The 22299-nt window shown below is 45.8% G+C and overlaps 1 protein-coding gene across 3 annotated transcripts; it reads right to left on the bottom strand.

The window, feature by feature from the left end:
• Window positions 1-2330: 2330 nt before the first annotated feature.
• Window positions 2331-21960, bottom strand: LOC120885692 (butyrophilin subfamily 1 member A1-like). 3 transcript variants are annotated; one of them, XM_078052940.1, is made up of 12 exons: window positions 21775-21960; window positions 18580-18924; window positions 15910-16191; window positions 13728-13844; window positions 12524-12544; window positions 10381-10401; window positions 9090-9110; window positions 7338-7358; window positions 4403-4423; window positions 4292-4318; window positions 4173-4199; window positions 2331-3110 (listed from the first exon to the last, which is right to left on the bottom strand). In XM_078052940.1, the coding sequence occupies exons 1-12, from the start codon at window positions 21839-21841 to the stop codon at window positions 2581-2583; spliced, it is 1500 nt and encodes a 499-aa protein (XP_077909066.1). In that variant the 5' UTR covers window positions 21842-21960; the 3' UTR covers window positions 2331-2580. The 3 variants fall into 3 exon arrangements, with proteins under 3 accessions (XP_077909066.1, XP_077909068.1, XP_077909071.1); XM_078052942.1 differs by having other exon boundaries at window positions 2331-3107; XM_078052945.1 differs by lacking the exon at window positions 18580-18924.
• Between the last annotated feature and the right edge of the window lie 339 nt (window positions 21961-22299).

Below are 22299 nucleotides of genomic sequence, written 5' to 3'. Positions count from 1 at the left end.
TATACTTAGGCCCACTGGTCTGTAGTTTATATTTGAGTTTTGGTTCTTTCTGGGCGAGCAATATGTGATCCATGCCCTCTCCCAGCACTAGGCAGGGGGTGAGCCGCCCCTCGGTCAGTCCAGGGCCAGGCAGGCGAGCCCCCCACGCCCCATGGTGCTTTCTGCTGCTGAGCAGGGGGGCTCAGAGGGCTGTGCATCCAGAGCACCTTGCACTTACCACGTGTTAGTCTGTGACGGCTGTTGGCACAAAATCCCAGTGCAAGGCGGGAGCACTGTGTGTGTGCATGTGTGGCCTTTACACCCTGCCTGGCTCTCCTCGCAGAGCTGCGGGTTGTGGGCAGCGCAGCCCCTTCCTGCTGTACACACGGGCAGCCACTCTTTCTCACTGTGAGAAGCCTGGGTCTCTCCTTGTTCCTATCATCTATTCACTCATAGTTTAAAGACTAGAATGCATGAAACGCATTTCAGAATGCTCGCCTCAACAGAGCAATGAGCACATCTACTAAGGGGAGCTCCTAGATCTGCTGTGAGCTCACACCATTCACATACGATGGACATGAATCTGGTATTATTTGATCAATGCTGCATCACCAAACTTCAGAGACCACCCCCGCTTTCTGCCAACTTTCTGTGGCTCAGGGTTGAGGAGTATGGCTGGGGACTAGCTGAGTCTCATAGGGTTGTTTGGAGTGGAATATCCACTTTAGAGGGTCACATCCCCGTGCCCAGCAGGAGGCCTCTGCTACTGTCCTTCTAGTCCTCTGTGCAGGACCACCTACAGGTCCTCATGAAGCCAGGACGAGGTCTGGGACAGGCCTTGGATGCTGTGCACTTCTCTCCTGCAGTCTCTAAGCCACAGCCTGTCATCCAGCAGGAGACATCCATGCAAGAGAATGATGCAGAAGGAAGGCAGAAGCCTGGGAGCTACCCTGGAGGAAGGCAGCCAGGCAGCAGGAGCTGGTGAAAGAGGTGCACAGAGTGATTTCATCCCACCAATAGGTTCTCAAGACCTCCCCCAGAGACAGCTGAACATTTCCCTAAATTCAGGGTGTCCGCTTAGCAAGCCCCCTCAACAGTAGGAGGTCACCTGATTTGTTTTTTTTCAAGCTTTTAAAAAATATTTTATTAGTTTTTGATGGACATTTATTTACTTATATGTGGTGCTGAGAATCAAAGTCAGTGCTTTGCACATCACCTGATTTCTTTACCACAGACCTGCTTTTCCTCCTCAAGAATTTCACAGAGAGGTCAACACTATGCACTCTTTAGTGTCCACTTTCTTTTGCTGAGCACATCTTGGACCCTCATTCATATTTTCGTGTCAATGGTTCTTTTTAGCTGTCAAACACCATCCACTATATAAACACACATGGTCTATGTATGCATTTTTCTCCTTGAAGTTGTGTTCTCATAAACCACACTTAGGTTGATTTCCGTTTTTCATTATTCTTTATAAAGTTCCTATAAACACTCATGTGCAAGACACTAGACACCTGTACACTCAGTCCTGTAGAGGATGTCTCTCAGAGTGACACTGTTGATCATAGTTGTAAAGAAATGACATTTTCCCAAAGCCACTGTACCAGAGATGTGGGTTTAGTTTCCTTTACTGCCTCATATTCTTTACCTTTAATTAGCCAGATTGTGCAAGGCTGTGTATGTGTGGTGACACATGCTTCACAGCATGGACCAGGCAGAGAGGCATCGGCTGCATTTGGGATGCACACTTCAGAGCCATGTGACAGAGGATCTGAGAGGATACCACCAACAGCACCACAGGCAGCCTGCAAATGGGGAGATCACTTATAGCAGCGCAGGAGAGACCACATACAGCACCACAGGCCACCCGCAAACAGGGAGACCACCCACAACAGTTCAGGCCACCTACAAATGAGGAGACCACCTACAGCACCACAGTTCACCTGCAAATAGGGAGACCACCTACAGCATCGCAGGGGAGACCACCTACAGCACCATAGGACATTTGCAAACAGGGAGACCACCTACATCCCCACAGGGGAGACCACCTACAGCCCCACAGGGAAGACCACCTACAGCACCGCAGGCCACCTGCAAATGGGTTAGTCTGTTGTTGACAGTACTCGGTTTTACTCGGTAACATTAAATGTGATGTCATGTTCAAGATACTGATTCTGGTGTGGTGATGGCAATCAAAGTCATTAGCATGTGGTATTGAAAAGTCCACAGCTTATCCTCAGTGACAGAGAAACCCCTGCCAGTCTGTGTGTTGTGTGATGAGAAGTGCACAGCACTGATTCTGCTAAGGAATCCGCCAACTATTTTCAGAACTTCAAACTCAAATCCAGGAAGAAGTGGAGAACTTGTTATTTATTAAAGCCCAAAGAAATCACAGGAAAGGGGCTCAGGAAGGCCTGGGGACCGAGAGGAGCAATGAAGATTGCCTCTAGTCTCCCACAAAGCTGAGAGTGAGCATGCAGGACACCGCCAGCACCCTGCTCTTCAGAGTCCAGGAGGGGCATGCCAGTGCACCACCGTGGTCCCTGTGGCTGGCCGCTGTGGCCTGGTGCAGTTGTGCTGTGGGGACCTGCAGGTGTCTGCTCACACCTTCAGGATGCTAAGACCATTCGTCTTTTCGGCACTGACAGTCCCAGGGTAGAAATAGGGTCTCAGTGGCTCGCTTTTGAAGTTGCTCTTGAAGGTGAAGAGAATGACAAACTCGGTGACATTGTAGAAAGAGATCAACCCTTTTTCGTACTCCAGAAAAACCCCCAGCCGTGAGAGGGGTTCTCGGGTAACCACTGTGCGGGGTGTGGCAAAAGCCGAGCACTCGCCGTTCTGCAGGCGAAGAATCCAGAAGCCGGTTTCAGGACAGGCCTTGGTGTACTGGCCCTTCCGCCTGACGGACTCCAAGCATAGCCCGACGGCCCACATGCTTTTGCCTGCCACTCCCACCTCCCAGTAGTGATCTCCACCAGAGAAGCGGTTTAGACCCAGCACGCCCACCAGTGTGTCAAATCGCTCAGGGTTGTCGGGTACGTCCTGCCTCTCGGGCACGTATGTCACACATTTCCCATCATCTGTCACGGCCAGGTAAGGGTGAGCGGTGGCTGCATCCAGTGTTATGTCTGCTGTAGGGGAAGAAAGTGTACCCATTAACTGTCAGGCAACTCAGAGAACAGTGTGTCTGTGAAAGGGCCAAGCGCATGGCCTCGGAGGGTCCTTTAGAGATCCAAAGAGACAACACAGACCCCAACAGTACACACTTGCCCTTGGTGCCTTCCATCCCCAAATCTCCTGGGAGATGACATCTCCAGAGACCCCAACCTGAAAGAGATTTGCAGGGTTATCCTCAGGTGCAAGGGCATGGCTGAGCCTGGACACTGCCCTCACCTTGGGACTGGTCTTTAGCAACCTCAGAGTGCCTCTGCCATGTCTGCCCCAGGACTATTATGCCTGGCAGGGGTGTAGGCAAAGCAAAGCAGAAGAATAGGGATGTTTCAGAGGGACAATGCCAGGAGAAAGCCCAAAGAGCAGGACACTGGCCCTTGCCTCTGGAGGAGAGATCATGCTCGGGATCTTGGGAGAGAAATCAGAGAGTGGAAAATGGAGACAGCGTGTATTCACAACTATTCAGAGAAGTGTGACTGTAAAGGAAAGGAAATGTGACAGGAGGCACCAAGGTGTTGCATCAGGAGAGATCATGGGCGAATATCCTGCGTGTGTTTGTTTGCAGACAGGAGGAAATGGCATATGAGGATGTGGCAGAGGGGGTGTGGACATGACAGGCGGAGGCTTTCAGAGCAGAGGGGACAGCGACCAAATCCCCACTGCATCAATAATCTCTGGCTCTGAACGATCTGCAGTGGTGGTGTGGGTGGGATCAGGACAGCAAGGACTTTTTCTTGCCCAGATCTAGAAGCTGCATTTCAGAATGAGGAGGTCCCACCGCAGCTCTGCTGGGCACACCTGGTGCATTCGTTTAAGGCAGTTTCCTAAATTGATCTTTCCCAGACAGTAATTTGCTTACTTACCATCAAGTTCATATTTCCAGAATCAAGTTATTTGAGAGTTGAAATGTGTCTTATGGATTATTTGAGCAAAATCTTTTTATCTTCTGAGGTAATTCAGAGAGGTTAGATGGCAAGGCAAAAGTCATCCTGGCCACACATTTTTTCCCCCATCATATTTACCTGCAAATCTTTGAATCTTCTTTAGTTCTAAAATGAGATAGAGACATGCACAGTTAGTTGAGCCACTGGGCAGGGTGGGGGTACAGCAGGTCAGCAGTGAGGTCACTGGTCTTACTTACCAGCTTCCGCAAGGCGTTTTCTATGTGCTGCAAGAAATAACAGAGCAAGGTCAATATCCTGAGGGATGCTGGCTCGTTCTAAATTCGACCCACCAGAGAAACACAACTTACCAAGTTCTTTTTTGACTCTACCTAAAAAAGAAAGAGGTAAAAAATATGAATTTCTGAAATTCCCGGATGTTTAATCCTAGGTCTTGGCTCTCTGGGTCTTGGAGGATGTTGGTGGACATCAGGTGAGAGCTCTGGAGTGTGAGGCCCAAGGACTGAAAGCCCACCATGTGTGGGATCTCTGGCTGCACCTCATCTCACCACTTGCTCCTAAAGCTTACGTAGCGAGGCCTCCTCTTATCAGCCTTCAGTGACAGCTGCCTTGGTTCTGTTTCTAGTCATGGATTCCTGAGTTGATTCCAAAAGTTTCCTGCTTAACCAGCATGTTTTCCTGAGTCTCTGCATTAGATTGAGAGCGATTTCCTGTACTAGGATCACTGGGATGAGGGTGACCATGTGTCCAGGCACAGGTGTCCTGCAAGGTGCCAGTTGTAACTTCATGCCAGAGGCGGGTGCTTGGGGGAACAGAGGCGGCCTCTCCAGCACTTCTGCACAGGTTTTACTTCTTGATTAATTATAAATACAGTGTAGTATTGCTAAAGCAACAAGTGCTTATTTCATCAAAAAATTAGACAGAAAGTTAAGGCAATCCCATGAGGTAGCCATCACCCAGACACAACCATGTTAAAATGTGTGGGTGTAAATGCATCCAGAGATTAATGAATCGCGCTCCATGAGGGATCTCTTCACCATCTCTGTGGACACAACATCTGGTTGTGCAGCAGGAGGGGAATCCAGCAGCTCCTCCTCCTGGCCTCCCTGGCCCTCACTTGGTTGCCTGGGGCCTCCTGGCCTGCCTGGGTCCTGGGTCTCAGAGGCTGGCAACCCCTCCCAACACTTCACCTCCTGCCAGTCTCCCTCATCTCTGTGGAGGATACTCCTCTGGTCTTCTGATGTCCTCTCTTGCTTGTGACAGTGTATTATATACCCAAGAGTCTGCATTTTGATTTTTCTAAAAAATTCCATTTTCTGTATTTTAGGTTTACAATGTGATGCTATGAAATACATTTTGACAATTAAGGAGTTTTTGAGGTGAAGCAAATTAGCAGACATATTGCAAACAGTCACTTGTGAGAGCAACAACTGAAATCAAGCCGTTTGGTGAACATTGCTAGCAGTTTGATTTTACCAGCCGGAGCTCCCTCACTGCAGGCCACATCTCTAGACATGTGGGCTCTGCTCACCTGCTTCTTTTCCTTTTACAAACATCCCCCCTCCTCTCTTTTCCCTGCCCCTCAAAACCTGTTTGGTTCTCTGTCTGTGTAGTTGATGTCTCTGCTTTAGATTCCACATAGAAATGAGACCAGATAGCATTTTCCTTCTGTCTACTCCACACAGCCTAAAGTCCCCTGGTACTGCAGTCCACCTGGGTCATGAGCAGCAGATTCTCCTCTTTCAAGGCTGAATATTTCACTGTGCATATGTGCCAGCACACGGGGAATGGTCACATCCTCTGCTAATGAACACCCAAATAGTCACCATATTCTGGCTGTTTTGAATCATGGGATAGCCTTGGAAGGTGGTGATGTTACCTCCTTAGGGTACAGACACAGAGGAGGGACATCATGGTCACACACTAGACCCCCACTTACCTATTGGAATCTCCATGGTGTCCTCACAATGGCCAAACCAGCAGTGGGGGGAGCTCCCTGTCTCCACACTACCCCAAAATTGTTATGTATTTTCCATGATCATCACCCCAATGGTGGAAATGGAATTCCTGTGATTTCAGCAGATTCAGTCTCTCTTTATTCAGAATTCTTCCTTTTGTTCACCGTCCAGGGGGAAAATATGAGGACTTCATGCCCTGAGTGCTGTCCACCTCTCCTGACTCATCCCTTCTACTACTTCTTTAGCAATATCTTTGCTTGATTTTTTTTTATCATTATGTTTTTCAGTGCTGGGGATGAAAGCCAGGGTCTTGTGCATGTCAGGCAAGAAAGAGCTGTACCACGGAGCTACAACCTAGCCCTGTGGCCCAATTACAGTTAAGCACTAAAGTTAAATGCTTTGCCTCTTTAGTGGTCAGGTTTCTTGTTTTGTGATAGCAGAAGATCTGGTTCTTTGCATTGTTGGCAAAATCCATTAAAATATTTTCCTTATTTAAACTAAATATTAATTCATTTCTGCTCAGATCAGTTGAGCAGACAGACTGGAAATATAAATGGATGTGGAGTTGTTTCTGGATTGGGGGCCTGAGGTGTATGTTGCACCAGGGGGGCTTGGGGCTTAGGCACATGTGATGAACTTCATTTGACAGATATCTTCTCTTAGTAAAAAAGAAAAACCTGAACATGACTTTGCAGCCAGAGTGAGGTGAGCTGGGAAAACATCCAGGCCAAAGTCATTTAATATTAATTTCTCCTCAAGTCCAAGATGAGAAACACTGTGTGTGAGCCCTCAGGAATGTCTTGTGCTCTTTGTAATTCAGAAGTGCCCTCAAGGGCTGGAGGACATGAGAAGCACAGCTCTGGGAAAGTTGAGCATGGCACAAACTGGGTGGACAGCCTCTTCCCTCCATGGGGTGGTAGCCTGGAGGGCAGTATCTGCCATCCGTAGGGTGGGAACCTGATGGGCAGCCTCTTTCCTCAATGGGGTGGAGACCTGGTGGGCAGTCTCTTCCCTCTTATGTCCATGGGGTGGGTACCTAGGGAGAGGCCAGCTCTCTGTTTGGGCAGGGCATCCACTGAAGGGAAAATGTCTTGCCCCAGGGGCTCTAGTGAAGGGATGCTGCGCCTGGAGCTACTCTTCCCTTAAACTGTGATGTCCCCAGAACTGTGAATCGGCCACTGAGGGCAGAAGTACAGTTCATCCGGGTTCATCAGATCAGCCAATTTCCTGGGTAAACCTGAGACTGTTCACGTTCATGGCTTACCTATGGAGGTACCTTCCTAAAGACAATGAGCCAGTGAGACATAAAATGCCGAAGAAGACTTACCGCATTCCTCTTCTAATTTAGCTGAAAATAAAACAAGAAAAGAGAATTGGCAGACAATACTGATAATGTAACTTTAATATCAAATGATGCTTTTATTAGTCTACATGATAAGTTAAGGCTTTGGTCATATGACATTTGTGGCAGCCAAATATAATATTTTATGACTATTTCAGGTTCTGGCTGGGTCGGTGTAACTAGAGCAGGAAGATGGGAAGAGGCCACCAGGCTGATGGTGCCTTGTGGTCTCGTGACAGTCTGAACAGGGCAGCTCTGCGCTTTTCACAGAAAACTCAGTAGGTTCATTTTGGTTCTCAGGGTCCAGATACTGCCCAGGACAAGAACCTCTTCTCTCAGCTCAGCCACCACACCACTGAGGCTGGCCATAGCAACCACAGTGTCTGGAACACTGTGGAGGTGTTTTGAGGCACCCATCCAACACTGAGAATGACCCTAGGTCACAGTTGACATTATTACAGCCACGATACAGGTGGAAACTGTGCCCCAGGAGGCTAAGCATCTGCACGGTCTTGGAACTGATTAGATATGGAGACATAATTTAAACCTGTATATTTTGACACCATAATTCATCTAAAAAGAAAGCAAGAGCCTAACTATCAATTACTTCTCTCGCTCTGAGTGAGAGTAAATGAAAGAGTGAGTGAATGAATAAGGAGTTGAAGTTAAAAAAAGAAAACTTGGGTCACACAGAAATTCTCCCTTGTACTGGAACTGTTTTCATTATGAAATACTAAACTATTAGATTTCTAAAAATAATAAAAATGAATGTATTGAGATTTTGAAGATGAAACACCAAAGCTACATTATTATTTGTTGACTCTCTAGAGCTATTTATTTAGATGAGAGCATGTCCCTAATTGGGTTCCTTCTTTTTTCTTTAAGATTGTAGCTGTTCAACATCTAACTTGTTCTCTACCAACAAGAAAAAATATGTTTAGAATTCAATATCTACTTGTGATAACATTTGCACGTGAGAACGTCAATGATTTGCTCATTTTCAAAGCCAATGTTCAAAATTCCATTCCTTGAGCACTTTTACACGTGGCCAGCAGGTGCTGTTTCCAACCACTACCCTCCTTAGAGCCTGCCCTGGGTCTCTGCAGCCAGATCACCTGGCTCAACAGTATTTCTCACAGCCTGTCCTGGGTCTCTGCAGTGAGATCACCTGGCCAGCAGGTCACCTAGCTCACCTGTCCTCCTCACAGCCTGCCCTGGGTCTCTGCAGTCAGATCCCCTGGCTCACCTGTCCTCCTCACAGCCTGCCCTGGGTCTCTGCAGCCAGATCCCCTGGCTCACCTGTCTTCCTCACAGCCTGCCCTGGGTCTCTGCAGTGAGATCACCTGGCTCACCTGTCCTCCTCACAGTCTGCCCTGGGTCTCTGCAGTGAGATCACCAGGCTCACCTGTCCTCCTCACGGCCTGACCTGGGTCCCTGCAGCAGGATCCCTTGGCCACTTCTGGTTTGCACTGGAAGAATCACAGGCTCCACCACACCTTGCTTCAGTTCATGTGCTATCCCCCTTTCTCCATCTACACCTAACAACTTTCATCATCCTGCACATACTTATATGTATTTTTTGAAATATGGAAGAAAGATCTTGTGGTTGTCTTAAAATACTATTTTAGGTCATTTGGTGTGTCTGCACATAAGGCTTTCTTGCTATAATAAAAGAACATCAAGTGTGGTATATTCTAATATTCCACAATTTATGAGTTAAATGGAGCTGTCACTTACCATTCTCATCTTCTGTTTTCTCTGTACAAAGCAACAAAACACACAAAACAATGCTATGTTAGAAAGGGTCCTTGGCTCCTATTCTCAGATAATCTACCTCAGCCAGTGGCATGAAGTGCAGGTCAATAGGAGATTAGTGAACATAAAGGAATGATCATGAACCCTGAAGTTCTGTTAAGTTCAGATGTTGTAAGACAGGTTAGCCCTGGACCAGGAAATTTAAAAGAGCTCAAGTCTCCTTGGTATTCTTCTTGCTGTTCTGAAAAATAAAGAACAAAGGAAAGCAAACACAGCACATGCTGCAGAGAAGGCCACTCTTCCTTCTGCTGAGGGCTGTGCACCAGGCATCCTGAGCAGGGTGCTCACTGGGACTCACATGAAGAGGAGAGGGGTCCCATCTTCCACAGGTGCAGAGCTGCATGCAGTGGAAGTCCAGTGTCCACACAGCTCAGGGCCTGGAGGACACTCAGACCCCTCCCTTAGCTAGAAAGGGCTAGCATCATGGGGGAGCAGAGTGCACGTGGAAATGACCACAAAAGGGCATCTCCTGGGAAAGAGAACAAGTAGCAAGTGCAAAGTCCTGGAGGGCACTGGCTCACTAGACAAACACCCTCTGGAAGAACAAGGTTGAGAGACATCAAAAACCAAGCAAAACAAAGGCAAGTGCAAAGAAAAAAAAAGTCCCCGAATACAGAGAAACTGTCAAAGTTATGCATGTCTTAGTGTCTTAGTACAAGACATGTTCTTAGTACAAGTCAACATGTTCTGCCAAGAAACAAGAGATCCTTGGAGAAATCAAATGCTGTCTGTGTATGTGGGTTGACAGCTTGTCACAAAATACAACACCAGTTATGATTAAATATCATAAAATAGCAATGAAGAGTTAGAAGAAGTGTGAAAATTAATCAAATTCTGGAGTTAGTTTATAAACAGAAGAAATGGTAGAACAAAAACTCATAAGTATACACAATTATCATTTATTCATGAAAATAAACCAATATAAAAACATTAAAATTAATAAGAACTTTGAAAATAACAACACATTTACAAACCTGATAAAAGTTAGAACAAATGTGTGTCACTGTAACTAATTTAAAATGGAAAAAGTTTGTGTAGTGTATAAATGATTATACTACCAAATATGAATTTTAGCTGATAAGTAATTATATAAAGACTAGTTTAGAATATTGATAGTTTATTCTATGGAAATCAATCATGAATATAGTTTTCAGTAGATCAAATATACTTTTCTATGACATTTTTCGCCAAAATGAAAGCAAACACCACTCACCTCTTTGTTTTTTCAACAACTCTATAAAACAAAAACAAAAACAAAAAATGATAAATAATATGCAAAAATAAATGCATACCTTTCAAAATCAGTCAGGAGAAATTACCCAGGAAGCTTTTCTGCCTAATATCTTCCAAGGTGTCTCAGTAAAGTACTAGCCAGTCGTCACAGATGGGGATGAGGGCTCACCCGGGAGATAGGTGCTGAGGTTGATCCCAGTGTCCCTAAAGCCCACGTGTAGAGCCTTTGTTGCCAGCCTGGCGCAATGTGGCATGTGGTGGTGGGTCCTTAAGAGGTGGGCCCAGTGAAGTCCTCAGGCCCCCTGGTGTGCCCCAATGGGGAGTGTGGGACAGGCACATGGCCACCAGGTGGGCAGTCTTGCCATGAGGTGCTGCTTTGCCACAGGCCAACACAAAGGCAGCTGCCCAAGTGTGGACTGACCCCTTCCATTCTGTGGACCTGAAGCATCCTTTTCTGCTGGTAAGGTGACTACCTCGGGAGTCTGAGGAACATGTCAGAGATCTGTTGTGGGCTGAGCCTGGTGGTCACCAGTGACTCTAGAGTAGCTGGACTAGTCCACGGCAGCAGTACCACTCCACCTGGTCTAAGTCTGAGTAAGTCCCACTTGGTAATTGTGCAGAGCTCATCAGGGAGCAGAGTTCAGCCTGGCTCTCTGCAGGGTGTGTGCAGTGGAGACATGGACAGGGCCAGGGCTCGTAGGCTGAGGCAGGGGTCTAAAGAGACCAGCCTTCCCCGCCTGCTGCAAGAAGAAACCCTAGGCTTTGCAGAGTCGTTCCTGAACACTTTTCATGGATCAGTCTGATGACAACACAAACATCAGCCCCACAAGGTTGAGGGTCCAGCTGGGCCAGAAAGAAACCTGCAAAGCCCAGGGAGAGGGAGGCACTGCCAGCGCATCTGCACCGGCTCTCCCCCCTGTTGCTGGGAAGGTGGCCACAGGCCCAGGAGCAGAGCAACACACCACAGGCCAGCTTTAGTGGAGCTCTGGGTGGCAGCCAAGGCTCAGCTCCAAATCTTATTTTTAGTTTTCATTTTTTGGTACTGAGGATTGAACTCAGGGATGCTTCATCATTGAGCCATTTCTCCAGCATTCTTTATTTTTTATTTCGAGACAGGGACTCACTAAATTGCTTAGAGTCTCTCTAAGTTGTGAGGCTGGCCTCAAAACTGCAAAACTGCCTCAGCCTCCCCATTCACTGGGATTACAGGCATGTGCCACCACACCTGGCTGTGTTCTGAATTTTAAATGATGCACCATGTTCCTTTCCTGTATTTTTATGAGTTTACTGCAGCATTTGGCACTTTGATTACACACACTTCTCTGTGTAATCAAAATTTGGTATATTGTGGAGATAATGATCCAACAACATTCAGGAAAAGTGGCATCTACTAGTTAAACAAGAGAAACTCTGTGCATGTATGAAAAAGTAACAACAATCCCCATTATTATGTATCACTGTGATGCACCAATAAAAAAGAAAAAAAAAGAGACTCAGAATCTTTTCCTTTCCTCTCTCCTTCAAAATTGCCTGATCTTTTATATAATTATCAATCTTTGCATGAGAGAAAACACATGAATGACTTCTCATATTGTTGCTGGAGTTCACTTTCAAACCCCAAAGTAGACATTAAAAGATTAAATGTCCAAAACTTCTTTGGTTCATTGCCCCACAGCAGTGTAGACTATGACTAAAATGAACTGAAAATTACCTATTTGACATGTGAGAGCCAAGAGATTTAAGGCAGGGTCACTGGCAGAGAAATAGGAGGCCAATTCTTCCAAACTGTGAGTCCACACTGTGATTCAGAGGTCAGAGGCAGGGACCCCCCCCAAAAAAAGCCCCTCCAACAGTGTGAGCAGTGCTGCATCCTGAGGGAGCCCAATGTGACTTGTTGGATGTGTGGGGGTGATTGTGAGTCACCTATACTGCAGTAGCCTGGGGACACCTTGGAAGGCATAGACCCTCTTCCACCATCTCCCACTGAATACTAATCCTCAGATGCATGATCAAGACCTCTCCAGGCACTCAGCCTCCTGAGGGACCCTGCAGGGTGCCCTGCACTGTGGCCCTGTCACTACATTGAGTACAAGGCTCTCTGCCTAGCAGCTGGACCCACTCACCGTGCTGCTCCTTGAGCAAACCTGCAACAGACACAAACAGACCCATCAGTGAGACTTGTTTGCACTAAATCTTCTGAGTGGATGGCGGTTGATCATATTAGATTGGCTAATTTATATTATATTAATTGGACAAATTTTCTAAATGATTAGTCCATTTTTTTCTGTTGTTCTATGCACTTCCAGTCTTGGCTTTGTATATTCCCATTTTTACTGTCTCCTAAACATTATTTCCTAAACCCAAATATGCCTTGACACAAGGAAAGTTCCCATATAAACAACAAACAAACAGACAAAAAGCCCTGTTTTCACAAAGTTTCCTGTGACCCATGGACAGAGGAGGCTGCCTGGTAATTCTGGGGCGTCTGGGATGCTGACAACCCCCCCAGACAGCAGCAAGCACCTTCTCAGGAGGGCGCCTCTTCCCTCCCTGGCTTTGCTCACTTGGATTAGCGCCCTGGCCCTTCCTAAGTCCTGCTGGCAAGGGAGTTACCCTCAACAAGCAGGACACACAAACACTAATCCAGCCAACTGAGAAAAGGACTAGATAGAATCACAGACCATCCCTCCAGGAGCCGTTGGAAATGGCTGGCTTCAGCTGTGCTCCAAGTAACTCCCAAGACACATTCAGAAGTTAGAGGCAGCAGAGCAGGAGACCCTAGTGAGTGGCCCTGCTTGGAGAGTATATACCCTGGAGAGAGGTGGTGCCTCAGGCAGGCCAGGCCCTGGGTGACAGTGGTTACTGGTAGTCTTGGTGCTCATGGTCAACTGCAGTCTTCTATGAGTCCCCAGGACACACAGAAAGCAGTAGCAGGGCCCTCCCATTGCCATTTCAGGAGGGTATATGACTGTGATAAGCCAGGGTTTCCATCCCAGGACATGCACAGAGCATTTCATCATCCCTGGGCACACTGATGAATAACTCAATAAATAAACTGGTCTCCAAATCAACCAATTTAAGGGTAGATCACAAAAGTTCTAAGAATATATGCTGTTTTTATGAAAGAGCTGATCTTGACCCCCAAACTTCATGTTCTAGTAACTATGTGAGGCGATAAGGTGAAGATGGACTAACTTCCTTTTTACGGCTTTTCTTGCCAGTTCTCAGTGATATAGGGGACCCACAGTCCACTCCTGACTTGTGGTGACGAGTGCCCTCTGCTTCCCAGGAACCTGAGCCACCCCTCCCCATGCACTTCCCTGTTACTTTTGGCTCTTCTGGCCCGCATCAGCAGAGCACAGGTGACCACCAGGCTGACTTCCAGGAAGACCAGGAACACACACAGCCCCATCGTCCAGGACCAGTCCTTGGGAAACAAGGCACCTGAAACACACAATCATCAGACTGGAGTCCAGTTGGAGAGTGGGGGACCTGGCTGTGGGGTGACTCTCCAGGAGCTTTCTCCAGACAGGAGGAGCTCAGAGACTCTGAGCACCCGGGCCCTCTGCTCCACTCCAGGGAGTCAGGAATCCTGAAGGTGCTCCTCCTTCACAGCATGGGGCAGAGACCAGAGGTCATGTAAGGGACTTATGAAGATGTTGAGACATGTCCAACATGTTATGATATCAACACAGGGTATCATCTAGATTTAATAGTGCTTACAATTATATTTGTGACATATAATTATTTTATAATAAAATGTTACTAATAGAACACAGTTTTCTCCTTCCAGGTGGATCTTCTTTCTCCTTCCTCTCAAGCCCTGATGTGGCCAAGTCCTCTTTACCTGGTTGTTTTCACACATGTATGCACATGAGTGAGCCCAACAACATGTTGCTGAGGGGTAGGGGGAGCTCCTCTGAGGGCAAATGAGGAAGTTTGATCCTTTCAGAGGGGTAAATCCAATGGGTCGCATGAACCAAGTCCCAGAGACAAAACCCTTACATGCCCAGCAATCCTTCTGAGAGGAATGACCACTGGTCCTTTAAATAAGCAGCCCTGGCCGAGCCATCCACACCTGTCTGTGCAATAACCTTCCCTGAAAAGAGGTCCCGAAGACCTCCTCACTCAGGGATTGCACTCATGTCAGTAAGATGCTCTGGATCTAATCAATCAATGACTTTTAGTTATTATCAATGATTTTAAGTTCCATATAGAAGCATTTTTACTATTATCTGAAGACACTTTTTAAATTTTCATTTTCCATTTTATTTTGAAGAGAGTTCTAGTATGGTGACCTGAGCGTTGGTGAGTTTGCCTCTGTCACTTCCCACTCACAGTGAGCTACCTCAGCTGCTTTCTTCACTAAGAAACTCTAACTGGGAGACTTGGTTGATTTTTCCTTCTCTAATTTTGCTTTACTGAAATTGCAATAAAAAAAAAAAACAGAAAATACAACTCTACTGCTCTGATATATGCTTTTGTCACATTCTCCTTTTGAACCTGGAATTTTCTTCCATTATGTCAAACAAATGTGGGTGCTTAAACTGAAGCACCCGAGGAAGGGCATTTTAGTTGATGGGATTCTTAGGAGCCTTCATCAGTGAACAGGCAGTGCCACACCTGAGCTGAGCCCTTGGGAAGTGATGGGGACAGGAGAATTAAGACACAAGTCCCCCTGGGTGCCATACCACCTCAGCTAGTGGGATGCAGTCCACCATGGTGTAAGAGTCAACAGGGGGACCGCAGTGCACAGGGGCTGGAGTGGATTCCTGGAAGACAGGTCCCTGGGCTGGGACTTGAAGGACCAGTGGGGAAGCTTGGTGAAGGCTCCCAGAGGACAGGAGTGTGGGGTACCCTGTGGTTGGGATGGGATAGAGAAAGGAAGTGCAGAGTTGAAACAGAGGTCATGAGAAGGCAGACTAGAAGAAGAGCCTGTGGACCTGAGTCACTGTCACGCCCTGACTGGGCAGAGGGACAGAGAGCCACAGGAGAGTAGTCGGGGACCAACTCTTGTGGAATGCCCACTCTGGATCTGTGCTGCCCAGGTGAGTTCCATCAGTCACTCCTCAGCCTTCTCATGGCATGCACACCATCGGGAGCCCTATTTCTCCTTTGGGAACTGGCAGGGAAGGTCAGTACTCACCCAAGATCCCAGAGATGGTGGATGGCACTGCCAGGATTCACACTAATTAGTTGGTGGCAGAACAAAATGTTGAAGTGATTTTCTCCTGGGCAATAGTTAAAAAACATCTTGAGGAGAATCTGGGAGATTCTCTCCCATGTTGCATGGGCTTTGAAGGCTTTTGCATATCCGTAAATTCATTTTCATAAGTAAAATCATTTCTTTGCCAATAAATGGGAGCTGAGGATGAGCTGTTTTTACTAAGATTCCTCACATGGAAGTCACAGAGGAATGGACCAGAACCTGGCCCAGGTGACTGCCCAGGTCTTTGCCCATCACACCTGATCAGCTGCAAGGACAGTGTGGTCTGTGGAGGGAACTCACCTGCCAGGGACACATATGCTTCCTTCTGCTCGCCGAGGAGCGGGTTCCTTACAACACAGGACAAGTTTCCTGTTGACCTCTCGTCCACTGTGATGGATGCCTGCACCTGAAATGTGCCAGTCTCTTCCGTTTTCACTGTCTCATAGGCTTGTGTGAAGTGCAGTCCCTGCCTGCCCTTCCACTGCACCTGGGGCTCAGGGTACCACCCCGTGGACGTGCAGGTCAGCCTGATGCCCCAGGCTGCGTCAGGTTCCACGTGAACATGAGGAGCCATGCCGGTGCCTGGAGAGGGAAGGAGGCAGAGAGAGCACACTGTTCCAGAAATGTCCCCCTGTTTCACACGGACCAGTGAAACTTCGATTGCTCATTAACCTCTGTGAACCTCAACTCTGTGTTTTGTTTGTGTGTTTTGTTTTTGTAACAATGGGGTAAAGTCACACAAAGGGTTTGGATGAGGAACAGATTAAGACCGAAATTTGGCCTTTACTAGAGTACTCCAATTCCTACCTACCAGGTCCCTTCCTGCTGTGTTTCTTTCCCTTGTTCCCCTTTGAGAACTACATGTAGTTAGTAAAACCCATTAGTCCATTTTCAGCCAGTGGACACACATGAGCTGGTGGCTTCAGATGTCAGTTGCAAGTTGTCCACACAATTTCTACCACCCTTCTCCTATACAACTACCTCAGATGGAACTTCGTATGGCCTTGGGCCAATATGCCTTGAAAGATGTCTATGCACCCCCCTGATTAGTAGCTACCCCCCTGAACTGCATCCATGGATACACCTGCTCAGAGGGGGGCTGCCTGCCTCAGTGCTTTTGCTATTGGGAGTGTCCTAGAGGCTGGCCAGAGTGTTGTGCCTGGACATGATCTGTGTGTCTTGGTCATCACATTGCCATAGGAACTGGCTCATCCTTCCCTCACTGTCTCTCTCTTCAAGGACAGGGGTACAGGGGCAGCAGTGACTCATCTCCCAATGTGAAGATGAAGGCTGCACTGGGGGAAGGCTGAGGATCAGGAGTAAAGGAAGGTGGACACACACAGTGAGCCCCACTCCTCCTGCCTTTGTCCCTCCTCCCAGGATTTGGTATGACAAGCAGCTGTCACTTGTGCATAGTGTTTTGCAGCTTAGTGTATACTAACACTAACTTATCCAAACCATCACAGTGTATAACAAAAACTAAAGTAAATTTACTGGTATTAAACAATAACTTTTGTGGGCTGAATCATGTTCCTCAGAGGATATGTTCAATTCCTAAACCCAATGTCTGTGAAGATTGCTGTGAGTGGAAATAGTGTTGTTTTAGATGTAATTCCTAAAAATGAGCCCACATAGGTCTTATTGGACAGGTGGGACATTCACACAGAGCCAAGATGGCATGGTGAGATGGAAGCAGATCTCAGAATGGAGTGGTCACAGTGCAGGAAGTGTCTGGAAGTTGGAAGGCACAGGCCTCTCTGCTGGATTACAGGAGGATGACACCTTGAGTTTGGATGTCTTCACCCTGGAAATGTTTTCAGAATATGTGTGCACAAAAGTATCTAGTTAGGAGAAAATTTAGCAGAAAAATCTGTTTTCAAATGGTCAGTAATTTTTTCTCCTAGTCTTCTTTAATTTGGGAAGAATCAATAAGTACCCACTTTTCACTGTGCAAGCGTGAGTTCAAGTGTGTTCATGGCCTGTCCAAAACTGTCACTGAATATAGGGCAAGGACATGGCCTGTCAAGGCACACTGCAGGAAGAGATCTCCTCCTCTGAAAGGTCATCCTCTTGGGCTCCCTGTAACAGACTGGGTAGTCCTCTCTGAAGGCCAATTGTGAGGATGGCAATGGAGAAACTCATTGCCTGAGATTGTCACAAGGTCCCATGACAAGAGCAGAGGCAAAGCTGTTCAAGCTCAGTGTGAGCCTGAAGCCTGGAACCCTCCACACCTGCTCACCCTGGCAGAACTGGCAGTGCTGTGGGCACAGTGTCTGGGCAGAGCTGGTATCTGAGTGCAGGGATCCAAGCAGACAAGAGTGTCATAGGAAGATGGACACAACCATGTTGGACTGGGCAAGAGCAGTTCCTGATGATCGGTGCATCTGATCTTTCCTGTCTCCTTCCATCTCCTTCTGGATTTTAGAAATTCTAGAGTGATATGTTAGACTGAGATGTGCTTCTGGGACTCCTTGGAAATATAATGGCTGGGATGCAGCTAAATGACAGAAAATGTGCCCAGCATGATTGAGAGCCTGGGTTCAATCCCTAGAAGGAAGGAAAGAAAAAAGAAAGAGAAGAAAGGAAAGGAGAGAGAGAGAGAGAAGAAAAAGAAGAAAAAGGAAGAGGAGGAGGAGGAGGAGGAGGAAGAGGAGGAGGAGGGGAGGAGGAGGAAGGAAGGGGAATGAAAGAATGAGATATACTAGATTCTCTCCTTTCTCCTCTTCTTAATTATGTTGACAAAGAAATGGGTTGCGACTATATTTCTCTTACAGCCTGAGACCATTGGAATAGACTGGTCAGATGTTTTCTTCCTCTCTAACACTCTTGAAATTCTGTCATAGGATTTGCCTAGACTAAACCTCCACTGTCCACTAAACCCAGTATTTATCCAAACAAAGTATTGGCAGAACAAAAAACAGAGTTAACGTTCTACAGAATATAAAGAGTTTTCATTCCAGAGAAGTTCACCTGTGACCAACACTTTGAAATGTGCTTCATTGTGGTAGGTGGAGCTTAAAAAGAAACATCTGTAGTCCCCTTCATCTGCAGGGTGAATGTTGTGGATCCTCAGGGCCACCTGCCCCCTGGTGATGTTCTCCCTCAGGATCTCTGCCTTCCCTTGGTTCTCTGGGTGCTGCTGGTCCTTGTCATGGGAATTCCTATAGTTATGTACCAGGCCTGATTTGTTTGTATGGCGCCATGTCACCTCCATGTTCTGAGCATCCATGGAAGGGCTGAGGTGACAGGAAAACATGGCCTCTTCTCCCACTATGACAGTGATGGGTGAGCTTGGTCCAATCACGAGGAACTGCCCTGAAAGTGATCAAGAAAAATGATAGAGCCTTTGCATACAGTGTGGCACATAGCCTGAAGCTAATTTGATAGAACATTTTTAGTGCACCTGTATTTTGATTAAAATCCATCCAATGAGTTCAGGCAGGGAATTTCACACTTGGATAATCACATGAGCTGAAGAAATTTACACCTATAGCATCAGTTGCAGTGCTTGTTAAAATTTGAATCTCCAATGGTACCCAAAATCTCACGTATTAAAGACTTGGTCCCAAGATGGTGGTGCTATAGGGAGGTAACAGAAACTATAGGAGCTGGCACCTAGTTGAAGGGAGTGGTTCTATCCTGTCTTCAGCCTCTTGCTATCACTCTGCTTTTTTGCTGCCATTAATTGAGTAGCAATTAATGCCCTCTCTGCTGTGGGTCTCTGCCTCACCACCAGCCCATTCAATGGAACTGGCTGATCATGAACTGAAACCTCTGAAACTATGAGTCAAAAAAAAATCTTCTTTCTCATAAGTTGATTTTCTCAGGCATCTTATAACAGCAAATAAATTAAAAAATGAACTAACTCAGAAAATAAGTACTGAGAAGGGGGGTTATTGCTGTGACTATACCTGAACAGATAGTCCAAAATCCTTTGAAATTGGTTGTTGGAAGAAGGTTGGAAAAGGTTGAAAGTTTCTATAGAAGTCCTATAATGTTGAAAGAGGAACTTAATGAAGGACTCTTCTGATAGGGACTTGGAAGATTGAAATGCCAAAAGGCATATGGACAATAAAGACTTCATTCATTAGGCTTTTTTTATGTACATATCTATGTTTATTTTTTAATTGACTTTATTTTTTAAATACATGATTCCAGAATGCATTTAAATTCTTATTACACACATAGAGAACATTTTTTTCATATCTCTGTTTGTATATAAAGTATGTTCATACCAATTCATGTCTGGGAATGAGCACGATGTGGGGAACTGGATTAGCAGTCACATCTGTTACATTCTAGAAAATAACCTGTCTAAATTTTACCTATGCTCAGAGACTATGTGTGAGGTTGAGTTTAAATATGATGGATTTATTGATCCAGGAGAGAGAATTTACAACTCACAGCACTAAGGCAATGACAGTGTATTGTTGGCAGCTTTTAGTCAGGTTCAATTCTGGGAGTCAAAAGCAGAGCAGAAAGATTTGAAAAACTTTCAATTTGGGCAGAAAGGAAACATGTTTAAGTTTGTGGTCAAGGAGGATGTGATTGCTGAAGATATCAGAGTCTATAAAAAAAAATATATAAGTGCTTCTCATTGGGACACTTGGAAAGATGTCTCCAGGGTATCAAGAATTGTACAGACAACACACAACACAAACTCAATGATGTCAAAGAACAAACTCACTTGAAAGACTGCTTTGAGAAAAGAGGTAGGAATACCCTGTTCCAAAAGGACCTTCTAGGAAACTGCTTTCCCCAGGATTCATGTCAGCATGCTCAACTAACTAGGGATTCAGAAGTCACTGCAGCCATAGTCCCAGTGGGTCCAGCTAATGCTTGAGCTGGCAGCAGTTCTTGGCATCATTTATGGGGTGCTGGTTCTGGAGGAATGGAGAATGCAAGAACTATGGGATCATGGGGGTTTCCACTGAGATTTAAAAGGGAGACCCATAAGCCAGGCTTGGTGGGACAGTCTCAGCTTCCCTGAGGGTTAATGTGTTAACTGATGAGAATAAGGAGGGACGCCAAAGCTGTTATGTTGACCACAGGAAGTTGGAGATGCCGGGAATTTGGGATGTTAGTCAAGAAAAGCAGCAGGCAATAAAAGGAGCCAGCCCAATACAGTGATCATGTGGGATACAACTAGCAAGGTCACACAGCTTGCCAAGCCCTTTGGACTTCACACACTGCTCCCATGTGCCCTGGATGCCAAACATGGAACTAAAGGATTCTGGATTTTGATCTTGCTTTTGTCTGATCCCTTCTTTCTCTTGCCCATGTGAAAACCACATAGCTAACAAACCATGCCTAAAAATCTCCTACAAATGAAAATGAAAGAAAGATGATAAACATTGTGAAAGCATGTGAAATATAAAAATCCCTAGACAGTTAAGTACACAGAAGAGAACTAGAACAAAGATCCAACCTCAACAAAACAAACCCCATTGAAACAGTAAATTTACCAATACAGTAAAACCTCAAATCCCAGAGATGAATGAGAAGGAAAAACAAAGAATATTTGCAAAAGAAGAAGAAGAAGAAGAAGAAGAAGAAGAAGAAGAAGAAGAAGAAGAAGAAGAAGAAGAAGAAGAAGAGGAGGAGGAGGAGGAGGAGGAGGAGGAGGAGGAGGAGGAGGAAGAAGATTTTAAAAGTGCAGGCATAAGCCATTATTTTTAAAAACTAACCTTGAGTTTAAGTAGACTAAATGCTCCAACTAAAAGATAATGATTGGCTGAATGGCTATAAAAACAAGACCAACATTTGCTGCCTATGAGAAACTCACTTTAAAAATGAATATGCACAGAAAGTGAAAGACTGGAAAAAATCTAAAATATCAATTTTTTATTATTTATAAGTTATAATCATCTTTTTTATAAATTATATTATTTTATCCTTCTGGAAATTGGAGGTCAAGTATTTTGCAGAAATTGATGGCTGTCAACTAGATATTTTGCATGTTGTGTGAACATAAGTCAAAGATAAAATAGAAAAGAAAAAGTACCTCCCCCAATAGAATTAAAGACAGAAACTTGAGAATAGCCCTAAGATCTTTAGTTGTAGAAAACATGAAATAACTGAGGCCTGGAATTGTAGTATGGAATAAGATGTCCTCTCAACAAGTCTCCAGTGTAAAGGAAAGCAGTCTTCTTCCTTCTCACTCACCTGCACCTGGCCAGGGAAGAAGGAGGGAGAGCAAGCATGTCCAGCTGCCCACACAGAAGAACTGCATCCTAGCTGGAAGGTTCCAGTGCCTGTGGGACTGTCACAGAGCACAGTCCTGAGATACAGTACCTACATCCCTCTCCATAAACAATTGCTAAACAGAAAACCAACTTACAACATCACTGAATACTGGAAATGAAAGTAAAGTGTCATGCAAGTGGACTTTGATCAAGTTGAGTTATTCTTTTGCATGTTAAAGGACCAAATAAGGAAAGAGAAGAGATACACAGAAGTCATTATGATATGGTAAAACCCCTCCCAGCACCAAGGAAACGGACTCTTTTTTCCAGACTTTTTTTTTTCTGTTTTTGATTGGTTTGCTTGTGGAGACATTTTTTATTGGTACATTATAATAATACACAATGTTGGGATTCACTGTGACATGTTTGAACATACACATATTATGATTTGCTTCATTTCTTTCCCCAGTACCACCCTTTACCCTCCCTTCTTCCCTCTCCCTAA

This window comes from Ictidomys tridecemlineatus, chromosome 1 (genome assembly GCF_052094955.1).
Source record: "Ictidomys tridecemlineatus isolate mIctTri1 chromosome 1, mIctTri1.hap1, whole genome shotgun sequence".
Taxonomy (NCBI): domain Eukaryota; kingdom Metazoa; phylum Chordata; class Mammalia; order Rodentia; family Sciuridae; genus Ictidomys; species Ictidomys tridecemlineatus.
This window is presented reverse-complemented; position numbering and strand designations above follow the sequence as displayed.

Coding starts and splice junctions, on each gene's coding strand:
- LOC120885692 (XM_078052940.1), bottom strand. CDS start 21,841: ATGCAGTTCTTCTGTGTGGGCAGCTGGACATGCTTGCTCTCCCTCCTT. Junction 16,192..18,579: donor TTTCAAAGTGTTGGTCACAG/GTGAACTTCTCT, acceptor TTCCCTCTCCAG/GCACCGGCATGGCTCCTCAT. Junction 10,402..12,523: donor TTTGCTCAAGGAGCAGCACG/GTGAGTGGGTCC, acceptor TTTGTTTTATAG/AGTTGTTGAAAAAACAAAGA.